The 16,495-nt window shown below is 40.3% G+C and overlaps 1 protein-coding gene across 1 annotated transcript in view; it reads left to right on the top strand.

The window, feature by feature from the left end:
• Window positions 1-16,495, top strand: part of nrg3b (neuregulin 3b) — a 202,393-nt gene that overhangs the window by 179,387 nt on the left and 6,511 nt on the right. The window contains exon 7 of the mRNA XM_026163089.1: window positions 10,393-10,502. Within this exon, the coding sequence (XP_026018874.1) occupies window positions 10,393-10,502 (110 nt within the window). The remainder of the gene's footprint in view (window positions 1-10,392; window positions 10,503-16,495) is intronic.

Genomic DNA, 16,495 nt, shown 5'->3' with positions numbered 1-16,495 from the left:
TGAAACGGTGCCGGTGCTTAAACGGTGCTCGAACCGGTGCTTAAAGAAAGGAGAACACAAAGTTGGTCCAAAAACCTCTCATGGTCAGCTGTTTTTTTGTAAAAAGATAACAATGTTAGCCTTTTCTGCAGCTATAGGGCATATATGGTATCACTCTTGGCTGGAAGCAGTCCTTAATCAATGGAAAAAACACAAACTTTGTCCAAAAACCTCTCATGTTTAACTGTTTTCCACTTTTTCTTTGGTCATTTTAGCATTTTTGGCCAGGGTGAAGGGAGCATCTGCCATCAAACAAGAAGACAGCCGCATGTAACTACGACGGTGTTTGCTAGTTCACCTTACATGCATTAATTTAATAACGTGGTTAGCCTACTCAACGTAAATTACACACGGACAACATTAAGCTACTCACGCAGAGAAGAACGGCTGCTGCTGCCATCATCACCCTCATCATTTCTGCTACACTGGCAGGGCTACGGGCCAGGACTCTACTCTTCAGGTTCTTTGGGGATGTTGGTAACTCGGTGCATTTCTCGGCTTTTAAAAAACGCTATGGCACCGGTATGGCACTGGATACCGGTAGCCATCCCTACTCCTGGATAAGTCGTCGATGTGCTTTTGTAGGAATTTTGGTAGTCCAGTCTTTCCTGGAAAGCTTCGCCACTGTTCCAAGTTTTCTCCATTTGTGTGTAATGGCTCTCACTGTGATCCACTGGAGCTCGAAGGCTTAGAAATAGCTTTCCACACCGGTAGATGTCTGTGATTTTGTTTCTCGTGTGTTTCTTTAGATTGTGGCATGATGTGTTGCTTTTAGAGATCTATTATGCTGCTTTCCTTTGTCAGACAGGTTCTATGTAAGTGATTCCTTAATTCAGCAGGTCTGCCAGTAATCATCCCTGAATGTATTTACTGAAACTGAACTCAGATTTTCAAAAAAAAAAAGGTTAATCACAGTTAATTCGAAATAGGACCAGGTAGTTTTGGAAACCTTTTCTCCCTTAATGAATGAAATCATCATTTAAAAACTGCATTTAGTATTTCCTCAGGTTATCTTTGTATAATATTAAAATGAGTCTGGTGATCTGAAACATGCAAGTGTCACAAATATGCAAAAAACTAGGAAATTGGTAAGAAGGCAAACACTTTTTCACACCACTGTATATGGAGGCTTCTTTAATAATTCAACACTGTCTGGTGTCACCCACTGAAACAAACACCCCTTAAGCTAACCCCACCCACGGATCTGCAGTTGGCACCATCTGAAAGCTTTTCGAGGGTGTCATTTGAAAATCATGGCTCTGGGCAGCTGATCGCTAAGACGCTGTACCACCTTTGATGCAAATGTTAAAAAAGCTGTTAAGTAGTTGTGTTTAAGTAATATTAAAAAAATGCTTTCATATAAGCACAATAACCAGCACAACAGCAACCTAAAAAAGGGGAGACTCAGATGGTGGTATCGGGAATGTGTTAGGGCTCAGCGGGTGAGGCAGTGAAGCCCTGCATCCAACCACGAAATGCATTGAATGCTAGACAAAGGAAGGAAGCCAGGAGGAAGGCAAAGACAACACGGAAACACAAGCTATAATAGAACAGTGTGAGGGAAGCTTAAGGTGGGATGTGAAAGATCACTGGCTATAAGCACCCAGGAGGGGGCATGAGCTGTACAGACCAACGAAAGATTAACAAGTGAAACCTGTTTTTCCACAGATTTGACACAATGACCCCAGACCACAGCTTCTCTCCACCCACTCCCTCAGCTTGTAACCATCTAGGGAGAGGACATGTGGGTGTGGGTGGTGTAGTCCTACAATATCTCTATTTTCTTTAAAGTTACACAGACAAAATGAAAATACTTTCAAAGGAAGAACAGAGCAGAGTGTTCTTAAATAGGCTCAAAACATTTGGTGTATGCAGCATAACCCAGCATCAAAGCACAATGGGGGTTTTTGTGCATGTGTTCAAGGCAGTAGGATGGAGGATGAGTGCAGCGAGCTAGAAAAAAAATGTCTGGCTCTGACAAGGCAGGTGCAAGAGGGGAGGATAAAACTGAAGTCCTTTTTTAGTCATTGTCTTCCATTTGAAGTCTCTAATAAACTAATGCGGCGCTCAGTTGTTATTCACTCTTTGAATTCTGGGATTAAAGAAAAAGGCATTTCCCCTCTAGGTGTGATCACTAAAGACATATATGCTGACATGATGAAAGCATATGCAAGACAAATTAAACCCTCAGCTTTTTTTAAAAATATACACCTGGTCACCTTCACACTCCTTATAGAATAAATTTAACTCTTGTATTCAAAGCATAACGTCACTCCTAAGAGGCACACTCTTGAAACGGCGTGCATTTGATGTAAATGGTGGCGACGCCAGTAAAGCTGTGTAAAAACCTACAAAATCCACATCAAGATGGAAATTATGGAGAGATTAGCTTTAGGAAAATATAATGATTTGGGTTATATTAGACCCTTATGGTGCATTAGCCATATGTTAAGAACATGCATGGACATGGTCAAGGCAACCTGCTGAAGATCAAACTGAGTGTCTGAATGAGGATGAAAGGCAGTTTCAATTACTTTAAATGTGGCATGGTTGAGTATTTCAAAATCTGGTGCTCTACTGGGATTTTCCAAAACAACCATCTCTGATATATACTGGTGCAAGCTTGATCCTCGAATCCAAGATGGCGACACGTAAACTCTCGGTGTAGCGTCTCCCTCTGGACTGAAATAGGGCTTTGGACAAAGCGGGCCGGTCTAAATACTGACTCTGGGTAGGCAAACCTGTGTCTACCGTGTCCGCCTCCACCTGGACTCTGGATTGACGGGCCGGAGCCTGCCGGTGCCTACTGCGTCTACTAGACTTGGAGCTAGCAGGTCGGGGCTTGTTGTGTCCCCCAGACTCGGAGCTAATCAGGCTTGGAGCTCGCTGCATTCCCCGGACTTGGAGCTGGCAGGCCGGAGCCGGCTACATTGTCCATATTTTGAAGCAAACGAAGCCGGTGTCTGCTACACCGCCCGGACTCGGAGCTAACAGGACGGAGCCTGCTATACTGCCTGGACGCAGAGTTAACAGGCTGGAAACTGCTACACTGTCCGGACACGCAGCTAACAGGCTGGGCTGGAGTCTGCCACGACGCACCTCCATCTGATCCCCGGATTGCTTAGTCCACCTCTGCTCGGATTCGGAGCTAATAGGTTGGAGCTTTTTGTATTCACCCCCATTTTGGACTCTGGGCTATCATTATGAAGACGAGGACACTTATCGAAGCTTTATTGTGTGTATTCGTGGTTTGGGACTTGGGACATTGCGGTGCTCCTTGGGTGAGAACTGCAAAATATGAGCTGAGTATGGGTGAAACTTATTTTAGTGGCACTAGGTCAACTGTAGCAGTGCACCTGGAGTCACCAACGATTCATCTGGCTCTGGTTGCTAGCTTAAATCGATATGAAGTATTACCCAAATTACAAGGTTCCCTTGTTCTGTATAATCTTTCACTTTCACTTAAGAAAAAGCAGTATTTGTCGTTAACATCTGCAAAGTACGAAAATGCTTTTAAATGTAATATAAAACGAAGGTTAATGATGATTGTTTTACTTTTACTTATATCCGGAGATGTGCAACCAAATCCTGGACCTGAATTGAAAAGTGTCCAGACCCCTGCCGATTTTAAATCTCAGCCAGGGTTAAAATGTGTTCATCTAAATGTACGCAGCTTATTACACAAGATGGACTTGGTCAGAATTTGGGCGAAATCGACAAACGCGGATATTGTGATTATCTCCGAAACTTGGTTGTCCAAATCTATTACAGATGATGACATCAACATAACGGGATACAATCTTTATCGCACAGATAGGCCTAGGAAAGGTGGAGGCGTAGCAATTTATGTTAAATCAAGATATGAAGTATCCATTGTTTTATCTGTATCTATTCCTAAACAAATGGAATTCTTGGCTTTGGATATTAAAATAGTAAAGTCTCTTTCTATAACAGTTGTTGGGTGCTATAGGCCTCCGTCTGCTGTAAAGGAAACTTTATTATCTCTAAAGCATCTTCTGTCCAAATTAAAATATAACGAACTTCTATTGGCCGGAGACTTGAACTGGGACTGGCTGAATATAGCTTCTGATGCATTTAAATCCTTCTGTGACTCTGTTAATCTTAGCCAGTTAGTCAACCTACCTACAAGGCCAAATATAAAGAGTCCTGACAAATCTACTTTGATTGACCTAATTCTAACAAATGTCCCTCATAAGTTTCTGTCTCTAGGCGTGTTCTGTAATGATTTAAGCGATCATTGTGTAGTTGCTACTTGTAGGAACACTAAAATCCCTAAATGTAAACCGCGTATCATCTGTAAAAGAAATTTTAAAATATTTAATGAGCAAGCGTTTCATTATGACTTGTCTATGGTAAATTGGGAAAACTTGAGTCTGATACCAGACATCCATCTGGCTTGGGCTTATTTTAAAGAAATTTTTATGAAGATTTTAAATAAGCATGCACCTGCCAAAAAATTTAGGGGCAAGGGACGGGAGAACCCTTGGTTCTCATCGGAATTATCAGAGTCCATCCATCAGCGTAACGTGGCATGGGCAAAAGCTAGGAAAAACGATTCCCTGACTGACTGGTTAGACTTCAGGAAATTAAGAAACAAATGCACGACACTTATCAAGAAGGCTAAGTCAGAATATTATTTATCTGTTACTACAGAAAACCTCAATAACCCTCAGAAATTTTGGAAAGTAATTAAGTCCTTATCTATAAATAAAATATCACAGGCTCTTCCAAAATTCATTTTAAAAGATTCTGTCCCAGTTTATGACAGAACTGAGGTCTTAAACAGCTTTAACAAGCACTTTGTAGCTACTGGTTTTTTATTTAACTCTGTTGGAGCAGCCCCCATGATTCCCTGCACAGAACCCCAAACATATATTGGGGAGCTTTTTGATTTTTCTCCTTTTTCTGTCCAGGAAGTGCATAAAGCTCTTAAAGCCTTAGATCACAGGAAACCCCCAGGGCCAGACTTAATAGAGCCCTATTTTCTGAAAATAGCAGCTGATTACATTGCACAACCTCTTACGATCCTTTTTAATCTTTCAATCCAAAATAAAGAAATTCCACTTGTTTGGAAGTCTGCTTTTGTTACGCCAATATTAAAAGGAGGCGACCCGGCCATTTTGACTAATTACAGGCCAATATCAAACTTGTGTGTTTTGGCAAAAGTCCTTGAGTCTCTCGTCAGTGAGCAATTAAAAGAGTTCTTGTACTCTAATGAAGTTCTTTCAAAACTACAATCTGGGTTCAGAAAACAGCATAGTGCTGTTACAGCTGCCACAAAAGTGATAAATGACATACTTGTTGCTCTGGATAAAAAACAGCACTGTGCTTCTCTCTTTATTGACCTGTCAAAAGCTTTCGACACTGTGGATCACGCCATTTTAAAGCATAGGCTTATTTCTTTGGGGCTGTCTAGACATGTTGTCTCCTGGTTCACTAACTATTTGAGTGACAGGACTCAATGCATTAAATGTGAAAATCTGTGCTCAGAACTTTTGAATATTCACACTGGGGTGCCACAGGGTTCAATTTTAGGACCTCTGCTGTTCATCATGTATATAAATGACTTGGGACAAAATGTGTCCAATGCTAGTATGCATTTTTATGCTGATGACACAGTAATTTATTCCTTTGGCTCAAACTTTGAAAAGGCAATAGAATCGTTGCAGAAAGCTTTTGACGTGGTTCAGCACACACTTCTGGAGCTGAAATTGGTTCTCAATGCTGAAAAGACAAAGCTAATGTTGTTCTCAAACATGAAGAGATTTCCTCAAACTGTCCCCTTGGTGTCCACTCTTGAGGGAAACCTCATAGAAGTGGTGCATACGTATAAATATCTTGGCTTTTTAATTGATGATTCTCTGACCTTTAAACCTCACATAGACAATCTTGTGAAAAAACTCAAACTAAAATTGGGATTCTTCTTTCGAAACAAATTTTGCTTTTCTTTTGAGACAAAAAAGCGTCTTGTAAATGCTACATTTTTATCTGTTTTAGATTATGGTGATCTGCTGTACATGAATGCTTCCGCCCAGTGTCTTCATAAGATTGACTCAGTTTATCATGCCTCCTTACGGTTTATTACAAACTGTAGGGCCTTGACCCATTGTTGTGATCTGTACGCTCGAGTGGGATGGCCTTCGTTGTCCTCCAGGAGGTTTGCTCACTGGTGCATCTTTATTTATAAGGCCCTGCTTGGACAAATGCCCACCTACATTTGCGATCTGCTCACACGGAGAAGTACTGTTTCTTACAGCCTGCGTTCAAGCGATCTTTTATTGCTCAATGTTCCATTTGCCAGAACTGAACTGGGAAAGAGGGCTTTTACTTATGCTGCCCCTTTCACATGGAACATGATGCAAAAAGACTGGAAGATAGCAGATCTTATTTCATTAAATGCTTTTAAGTCCAGATTGAGAGAGCCAGAGAAAAATGTTTTTAAAATGTAATTGTTATTTATAATATGTATGTAACTTTGTAATTTCAACGTGTTGTCGCCTCTTGGCCAGGACTCCCTTGCAAAAGAGGTTTTTAATCTCAATGGGACTTTTCCTGGTTAAATAAAGGTTAATAAAATAATCTCTAGGGTTTACAGAGAATGGTCTGAAAAAGAGAAAACTTCCAGTGAGCTGCGGTTCTCTGGGTGAAAATTGATGGTGTTGATGCCAGAGGGCAGAGGAGAATGGCCAGACTGCTTTGAGCAGGAAGGCAACAGTAACTGATCACTAGTAAACAATCATTCGTCAGAACTAAAGTATGCAGAATGCACACAACATTGAACCTTGAAGCAGATGGGCTACAGTGGCAGAATACCACATCAGGTGCCACTCCTGTCAAGAAACCGAGCATAACATTTGCATAGGCATACCTAAAGTGGACAGTAGAAGATTGGAAAAGTGTTTCTTGGTCTGATGAGCCTCGATTTTTGCTGTTGGCAGGGTCCGAGTTTTGCGTAAATACCATGAAAGCATCGATCCAACCTGCCTTGGATCAAGAGTTCAGGCTGCTGGTATAATGGTGTGGGAGATACTTTCTTGTCTGTGAAGGTTCTCAGTCATCCAGGTCATCGTAGTCTAAGGAGCTTGGAAAGAAAAGCGTCTGAACTTGAAGACGTTTCACCTCTCATCTGAGAAGCTTCTTCAGTTCTAGGGTCAAATAGTGGAGAGTCCCAGGTTTAAACCCTGTGGGAGTTTCCCCCCAAGAGGGACATATCGACACCCTAATGATCCTCTACCTAATCACACGAGCCAAGGTGTGAAAACGGGTGTAGGTCACAATCAGTCAAGGTTTTGGGTGAGCTCATTGTGAAACCTGGCCCCACCCTATCATGTGATTTCCTGAGGTCAGATGCCCCGAGATGTGAGTGGGCGTTAAGGCGTCTGGGAAGGGACTGGATTATAGATTTCAGAAAGTTTGTGTCATAAGCCACCGCCTCTGTTCAAAGATGGTCGCTCACAGTGGACATAAATGGCCTCTTTTACTCCTCTTTCAAACCAAGATATTTTCTTGGCATACTTTAGGCCCCTTAGTACAAAGTGCTTTCAATTTGATTCATTACAAACTGTACTGTACTCACTATACTCAAATGGCCTCCACGGCCACCAGAACTCTTCTGCGATGTGGTGGAACAAATCTGAAGCAACTGTGTGATGCTTTCATGTCAATATAGACCAAAATGTCAGAGAAATGTTTTTATGTCCTCATCGAATCCAAGCCATGAAGAATTAAGCCTGCTTTGCCAAAGAAACAAACCGCTACTAGCAAGATGTATCTAATAAAATGTCTTGTGAACGTGTAAGAATAGTGTATTAGCTATATGTTAAGCACATGCATGCAAACCTGTATTGACAGCAACCTTCTCCACCATTTTCCTTGTTATGCCTGAGGCGATGACCATCTTTCCGAAAAGATTTAAGGGTTTATATTTTACATGACTACAGGAGGTTGCCCAAGTAAATAGCCATTATTTTAACCACCCCTTAAGAAATACAGATGATTATTATTTTTTGATGTTTTGATAGGGCACCTGAAGTGGAACATGAAGCATTATATATACTGTATGCACATCTGTAGCTATTTCTGTGCATATGTTTCTTCCATCTGCAATTCAGAGTATACATTTCCACATGAACAGTTACTTCAAATACACACTTGTAAACAGCTGGGACTTGTATATATCAAGTATTTTACAAAGGAAAGGAAATGAAACGAAAAAGAGAAAATGAACTGTAAGTACATACTGAAACACCCCTCTGTGTCCACTGTTATTTGAATCAACACCTCTGTGGTAATAATATGTGTCAAATGAAAGAGATGGCTTATACACCCATGAGACAGGCTGCACGGCAACAGACATGCGCTGACATGAAGGAATAGGGTCATACAGGCAACGAGGGCATCAGCTTGAAGCTTGAGTGGTTCTAACTAACTAGTCTTCTAAGAAGAGTCCCTCTCAGGAGTGAGCATGCTATATAAATACTTCATCATATCAGAATATTTTAATGAATGCTCCGGTGTGATTCAAGGCTAGGTTCTCTTGAACCATAGTCGGTTTTATTATCATTTCATTAGTATTATGAAGTAATGTGTTTTTTGTCTAATTTTGTATGCCAAAGACTTTCTCAAGATAATTAGAGAATCGTTCATTTTGATTCATTAGTTTTTATCAGATTGACGTTGTTTAATGAACTTCAAACATCTGGGAAAGGTTTGATGGAACAGCTTCAATTAGCACCCATGTAGTATGTCTCAGAAAGTGTGAAAGTGTAAAGTATTGAAGCTGTGCTTCTGCCATCAGATAATCAAGCAGAGTACAATTATGAGTATGAAATGGATCAGGGCTATTAGCCGCTTGTTCAGCAGGGGTGTTGTGTCAGCTGAAGGGGAGATATGATAACTTCTACAGGTATCTCAGCGACTATTAAAAGGAAAGGACAGTGCAGCCTGAATGTTAAATCCAAATCTGAGCATGGCAGTGCATAATTTGAATGAACTTGTTAACATTTAAATACGGGGTAGAGTCGCATTTGTTGTCCATTAAAAATCTTCACACCTTGGCCTGAAGTGTTAAGACATGCTCTTTCAGTAAACGTACATGCAGTTTTGAGCTGCTAGCTCAAAGACTGTCCTTGTTGAAGAATGGTCAAATATCCTATTATGCACAGTTCAGGACCTGTGGTTTGATCGTAATCCAAGGGGGATTATGGCTGCTCTGAATGCATAGGTTTGCTTTACTTCTTAATATGAAGGTGATAGTCAACATATTGATGGGGGAGGGTTTTTTCCTGTCACTCTCTCCTTCTCTTGTATTTTCCTTGTGTATGAACATTGCGCTGTGTTTATCCAAGGTTCACAAGTGGCATGAAACAAGGCAAAATTGTGATGGGAGGGAACAAGCAAACTGGGTTACGCCAATGGGCTACGCCACTGTCTGCCAGTGGCAGACCTGAATGGCATGGCAGACTGCCAACAGCTATTTATTTTATCCCCTGACATAGATATCTTCCCCCAGGAAGCTTTGCCATGGCAATTGTTTCACAAAGTGAGGTGTTCTCCCCCCGCAGGGTATATGAGAGGGTGGCCAAATGATACTATTTTCTTGCACAACTAGTGAGCAGCGGTAACAGCTTCTTCTGGGAGCCAAACGGTGTATGGGGAAAAAAAGAGGCTTATCATTCATGAGAACCGTGAACCCAGCACTAAGTCACATGCAATTGCTTTAGTGATGTACAATCAGACAGCGAAAGAGAGAGAGAGCTGTAACTGGAATGACAGAATTATCTCATGACTTAAGTGTTTCACAGAGGGGGTCTCGGGGCGTTCACGGTCACTGTGCCAGAGCTCTGACTGCAGCCTGTTGTAAGATAATAGTGTTAATTTTGATAAGAATAAAGGGAAAGAATTGAGAGGGCAATTTCTTTAGGAAACCATTAATGTAATCTTGTGTTGGATTAATTCTTGAGTGAATCAGGAGTGCTGTGAGGGCCAGTGTGGAGTTTATTCACAAAGTGTCCCCTCCTAATCTGCCGCTTTAAAATGTAAAATGCAATTAAAGACGCTCTGCCTGACTAACCGGGGATACATCAGCGAGAGAACACGCTCGACCTGACTGGGGATTGCTGCTAAACTCATAGAGAATTATCAGCCTTATGTGTTATATCCTAAGCTTCACTTCTGTGTACTTACATAGCTACTTACATTGGACATTTTGTTTTTCATTTTAATCGTTACAGCAGTGGAATCTAGCTACATTTCCGGGTCTTTTGCTGAGTATAACTAATTGAGTATCTGAGTTTCACTAACTGCCTGCGCAACTTTCTTTATTTCTTGCAGAGTTGCACTTCTCACGGATCGTCTGTTAAGGGCGGCAAAGTGGCACCAGGGGCATCAACAGTAGCTCCACCTATTCTCAGCAAAGCACTGTCTAAAGGGAAACGCTTCAGGTACAATTATGACATGCTCTTTTTTTTTTCCTGCCCTGTTTCATATCTGGGGCTGAGTCAGCATGTTTGAGCCATAAGGGGCAGTGAGGTGAAAAATTTAATCATCCCATGTAGTGTAATATGTATATCGTCGAGGCCGCTAACAAAAGAAAACAGATCACATACACATAGAGGTTAGATCTTATATCTGCGTGCATTTTATTGTATGATTATTGGTTCAGCGAGCATGACATAAAAAAGAAAAAACAGAGTAGAGGCTGTCAAGCTAGTTGAGGATGGAGACGTCTTTATTTACATGGCATTCAAGTAAATTGTTCAAAGTAATTAAATGTGTCCTCGGGCATCTCCTGAAATGACTAGTTGAACGCAGATAGGAGCGAACATAATAACACTCCTCCAAGGAGAAGTGAATTTAATGTCCAGAGTTAAACACTGACTCAGCCCAATTTTTATGCCATCCTTCAAATGACAGAAGATTCAAGGAAATGAACAGCGTTTTTGCTTTTTGCTACGAGGGATATCGCAAGCAGGGTTGCTTTGTGAGCACAGCACTCAGTACCAAATGCTGCAGTTTCCAATCCTCAGAAGAACACAGGGATGTGGATATAGGCCGCGCTACAATGGCCTCATCTGAGCTGTTTACAGAGACGTTTCATTTGCTTTGATGATATGGATTCAGGCACACTTTGACAGTTAATGCTATTCAGTCACACGACATGTAAGCCTTCCATCTTTTCAAAGAAGTTTATTTTCCTTAGAAGCTATTACACGGATTGTTGATCCTCATACTTGTTGCCTGTTACCTGAGATGATTGGTACCAAATCTGAATAACAGTGTTGGAGCTGCACATTATGTTACAATGCAAGATATAGCACTGTGCAAAAGTCTTGAGCCACCCTTTTCTTTGTATTTTTGCGTGGGAAATGGTACATAATTGCAGTGATTAAAACTTGCAAACATGCATGGAAATGAAGCACAAACAGGCAAACGCAAGGCTTTCTAGCTTCTTTCAGGAGTCTTCAAAAATAGTTCTCCAGGCTTGTTGAAGGAAATTCAAAGCTCTTCTTTGGATGTTGGCTGCCTTTTGTTCTGTTCTCTGTCAAGATGTTCCCACTGCTGCAGTATTATTGAGGTCTGGGCTCTGGCCAGATCAGTCTATGACTGATAGTGCTCCATTGTGTGCTCTTTCTTTTCAGGTATACTTGAACTTCACTGGGAATATGTTTTGAATCATTTTCATGCTAAAATATAAAGCCGTTTCCAATCAGATGCTTTCCAGATGGTATTACACGCTGGATTGAAATGTAATTATTTTTCAATCAGTTTTGACAAGATCGGCAACGCCACTGGCTGAAATTTAGCCCCAAACCACCACAGAGCCTCCACCATGTTTTAAAGATGGTTGTAGACACTCAATGTTCTGGATCTCCTCCATTTATACTGGTTAAATAGTTCTAATACTGTTTTATGACTTGTCAAACTGCATTAGCGTTCACATTTTCCATAGATTCAACAAAAGAAAGGGAAGCAAATTATCTATTTTTGCAACTAGCTGCAAATAGTTTTTTGCCAAGTTGTTATGTGTGGACAAAATGCTGATTCACCCCTTGAGTCAGGTGCCTTTTTTATGCTTGAATGAATTTATAGGTCAGTGTTGTGGCTAGACAAAAAAACCACCACTTTCATAAAATTACAAGAAAATCTGGCTCATTAAAAGAGAAATAGAAATAAATCGGGGTGACTCAATACTTTTAAACAGAACTGTTGTGCATAAGTTTTAACATATTTATTTAAACCCTCATTATTTTTGGTTTAGCGTGATGGATTTTCCATATTCTGCATCAAAAGCACAGAATACAGAATGTACAGAGATTAAAAGAGCCTATGTTAGGGTAGAAAACGGTGAATGGCGAGCTTGTCTCTATATACCGAGGAAGGTTTTTTTTTTTATGTGTGGCTGACTGCGATGCCACCTTTAGTGAAAGCCCCACTGTGGCAGCAGTTATTCTGTTTTAATGGACCAGTGCTGTGTCAAAGAGGAAAGTTTTTTACAAAAAAAGGTTGTCATATGTGGCTGCGGGGATGGTACCATCTCCCTCTGGTGTTTTATTCTCCGCAGTGTCGTGCAGGTGCCTCATGAAGGGCAGCTGACAGTCAATCATCTGTTCAGCTTGCTCTCAAAGTAGGCCGAGGCAGGGGAGAACTAGACTGTGATGGATGATGTTGAGATGCTTTCAGCTATTGACCTGAAAGTGGACCACAACGTGAGCTATCAGGAGAACTGCACCATAAACATGTGTCAATATGGCCTATCAATACTGCTGAAAATGGTTACCTGTGTCTCATTGGTTTATAATTAGGCTGGATTATATGCAAACTGATTCATTTGTAATGCAGATTGCCTCTGTTGAGCTGAGATTTTGTTAAATGTCACAATACGATTCTAAAACAGCTGTAACGTAATCTTTAACCAACTTAGCATTAATACGTTAGTGCATCTGAACCTTCTGTAATTAGCATTAAGCACATTTAAGGCTGACAGGATTTGTTGTTTTGCACAAGCAAACGTTATCCTTTAATACACGTCACCAAAGGCATTAGCAATATCTTGCCTTGCAGTCAATGGAAATGTCTGCAATAGAAGATATTTGTTTAAAACCCATAAATATCATCCAACGTTTGCACTAGTGGAAAATCCAGAAGATCTTATCAACATTTTTGAAACATGGTTTGTTGCAGAGAGCTTCTCTGTGAAAAATAGTTAGGACAGTCTTCTTCAAAAAAGACAGGTGATTGACTGAACCATCTGCGCAATAGCCCCACCATGGACTAAACTCAAACAGCAGATCAACAAGCCACAGGACAACCAAGGAACATCAATGAGGGGAAGAAAACAACAGATTCGGAAGACCTTGAAAGCTTTGAAAGCTAGCAAGATTTCTTAAAGAAAATATGCATATAAAGGACTCCTAAAGATACTTAACAAATACTTTGTTAGGTGATTACATATAAGATCCATTATTAAAGGTAAACCAGACCTTTAGTTGACCTTATACACCCCATAGTTCCTCATAGGACTCCCATTTCACCGACTTCAGTGCGCCTTTGATTGCATGCAGTAGTTGACAAACTTAGTAAGATGGATTCTCTGGTGATTATGAATCTCGTGTGAATCCAGATCTCTTGTAAGGTAAATCAACTTAAGTAGAATTAATCCTTTGAGGACTACCATTGCAGAATGAGAAGGGCAAAAACGGATCGTTGAATGAAACGGATGAACCAGAATTGGTTTGTAAAAATGCTGCAACCTCAGTGGTGTGGAATTGGTTTAGCTTTCGTCCGTCAGATACACACCAAAGCACAATTTTTGGTAGAGCATGCAAGTAGGCCGTCGTTATTACCGTGTTTTTCAGAAAATACGGCACACTTAAAATCCTTTGATTTTCTGAAAAAGCGACAGTGCACCTTATAATCCGGTGTATGAATTCTGGTTGTGCTTACTGACCTTGAACCGATTTTATGTGATACACGGCGCTCGAAAATCTGTCAAAAAATGTTTTAGTATGACTTTGATAAGCTATGAAGCCGCACCGCTTGATGGATTGTCGGAGCATTACAGGTATCGTAGGCAGGAGCCTCGCGGAGTGATACGTACTGTGCTTCAACGTATTGTGTTTGTATAACCTCTTTTTAAGTTTTGTGGATATTATACATGGTTATGCTGAGGATATGTCGGCCAATTTTCACTGGAAATGGTTAAACTGTCAGCAAGGAATTTGCATTAAAAAACAGCTGCTTGTTTAAGTGAAAATACATTGATAGGTTTTTTGGTTTTGTTTTTTTTGCACTAATAAAGTTGCAGAGTTGTAAATTATTTTGTCTCGTGTTAATTATATCATCAGTTATATCGTTATCGCAAATTTTCAATTTATATATCGTGATAAATATTTTTGCCCATATTGCCCTGTCATACTCAGCCTATTCGTGGGTATGCTGCCTTTGATGGCAGCTGGGAATTTCTGACTCCAGAACTGAGATTTTTCAGCCCTGATTTCCATGATTTAAGTCATTCAGCCAAGAATAATTGGCATTACAATGCTGGTTAAATATGAACTTAAAACCTTGTGCCATGTGTTATCTAGCACATCAGCGCCAAAAGCAATTAAATCTTTATTTTGTTCACCTGATATAATATTTGACAAAGGATGTATTGAGCTTGTTTTTCCTGCTCTTCTCCTCCTGCAGTTAAATGAACTACACGCCTGTTGATTGCAGAAAAAAAGCTCAAGGCAACCATCGTTCATCAAATGTTTAGAGGGCAAAAATCATTTCGATTCGTAACTTCGCACTTGCGTGTCCTATTGAATGCGGTAATATGTACGAGTTGCTTTGATGAAAACAGTGGACTCCTGCTGACACAAGTCAATTGCTGTTTTCACTTAAATTCAGTTGATTACAATGATTCCTTTGTCATGATGGTATTATGAGAAAATTGTAGTAAGAAGCCTAATCAATGTGCTGAAAGCCGCCACGTGTGGCTTGTACATGTTGAGTAGGGGACATAATCAGTATCCATAGTGAATATCAGAAGTGCTATGTGGGTGTTTCCTGCTGGTTTAGTAGAAAATGGTGTTTACTCTGAAAATGTGGCATACTTTTTCCATTTTTTTAACTCACCTCAGGTTCTTTGTCACATGCCATCCCCCTCTGTTTTCCTGCCGTTTCTCTCTCTCTGCGATATGTCCGGTAAAGGCATTAACAGAGGGAGGAAGTGGTTTAAATAAGTACAGGATTACCCTACCAACCAGGCTTACCCATTTAACATCAGGGGGTTGCACAGTCTTGTTGAATTGTGGAGATAAGCAGCTGCCTTTCCGTTTTAAAAGGTTCAACTTTTATCATTCAGTAATTACAACAGCCCCAAAAAAATCATGTTTTCATGTTTTTTCCAGTTAATCCTAATTTTAAAAAAATCAGCACGCTAATAGCCAACAAAACGGACAATATTTAGCTGTATTCATATCAACTTTTTACAACATCAGTCGATATAAAAGCCAGCAAACACTAGAGCCAACATTGTGTATGCTTTTTGTTCCACAGCCACGGACATCAGCAAATTACTGTAGCAGAGCGTTTTTTTGTTGTTGTTTTTTTCAGTGTTCCAGTGGTTTATCAATTATTAAGCAGTCATCCACTGGACTGCATGAAAGAAAAGGAATCAGGGAGTTCAGTTTAATGACTGGCAAGAAAATCCTAAAGTTTGAACATCTTGATTACTATTTCAATAACAAGAAGAATCAAACAATGCAGCACTTCATACACAAGCCATTTTTGTGCTGCGCCAAATTATTCAAGAGCCAAAATCAAGCTGTGAGAGCGTGTGGTGCTGATTTTTGTTTAATGGTTCAATACAAAAAAAAGTTATTTACACGACAATAATAATATGTTTCAGCTCTTTTCAGTGGTTCAGATTAACTAGCACAATCAACTGACATATTGATCACAGAGGATTTGCTGGTAAGCAACGATCAGGGTAGCCACGGTGTCTTAAAGAAATTCATAATAACATCAAAATAATTGAGTGTATTTTGTGATTACATATTCATTGGGATCTGTTTGTCTTTGCATGATGTGCTCACACATCAGATTGCATTATGGCTCGGTGTACCTTGGATTTAATACCATTGCTTCATTACTGCAGACATCCAGGGATCTGCTTTGAGGCAGACCACCTACTGCCCACAGACCAATTTAAAAACTGTGTGCCTAAACAGGAAGCTCAGTCTCTAAAGGCAGCTGCTTCTATCATTAACAGCAGTAGAATATCAGTATGTAAGCTAGAGGTCATTTTCAAGGTGCAGGATAACCCCTAACAATACATGGCATTTATTTGAAGTTCACAGAAAGAAAACACTAAAGCAGTGTTTTCTATATGTTCTGGACGATAAAGGTCTGTATGGAAACTTCGTTAGCATGTTAGCACTTGCTTAAC

Source organism: Astatotilapia calliptera, chromosome 3 (assembly GCF_900246225.1).
Source record: "Astatotilapia calliptera chromosome 3, fAstCal1.2, whole genome shotgun sequence".
NCBI classification, from domain to species: domain Eukaryota; kingdom Metazoa; phylum Chordata; class Actinopteri; order Cichliformes; family Cichlidae; genus Astatotilapia; species Astatotilapia calliptera.
This window is presented reverse-complemented; position numbering and strand designations above follow the sequence as displayed.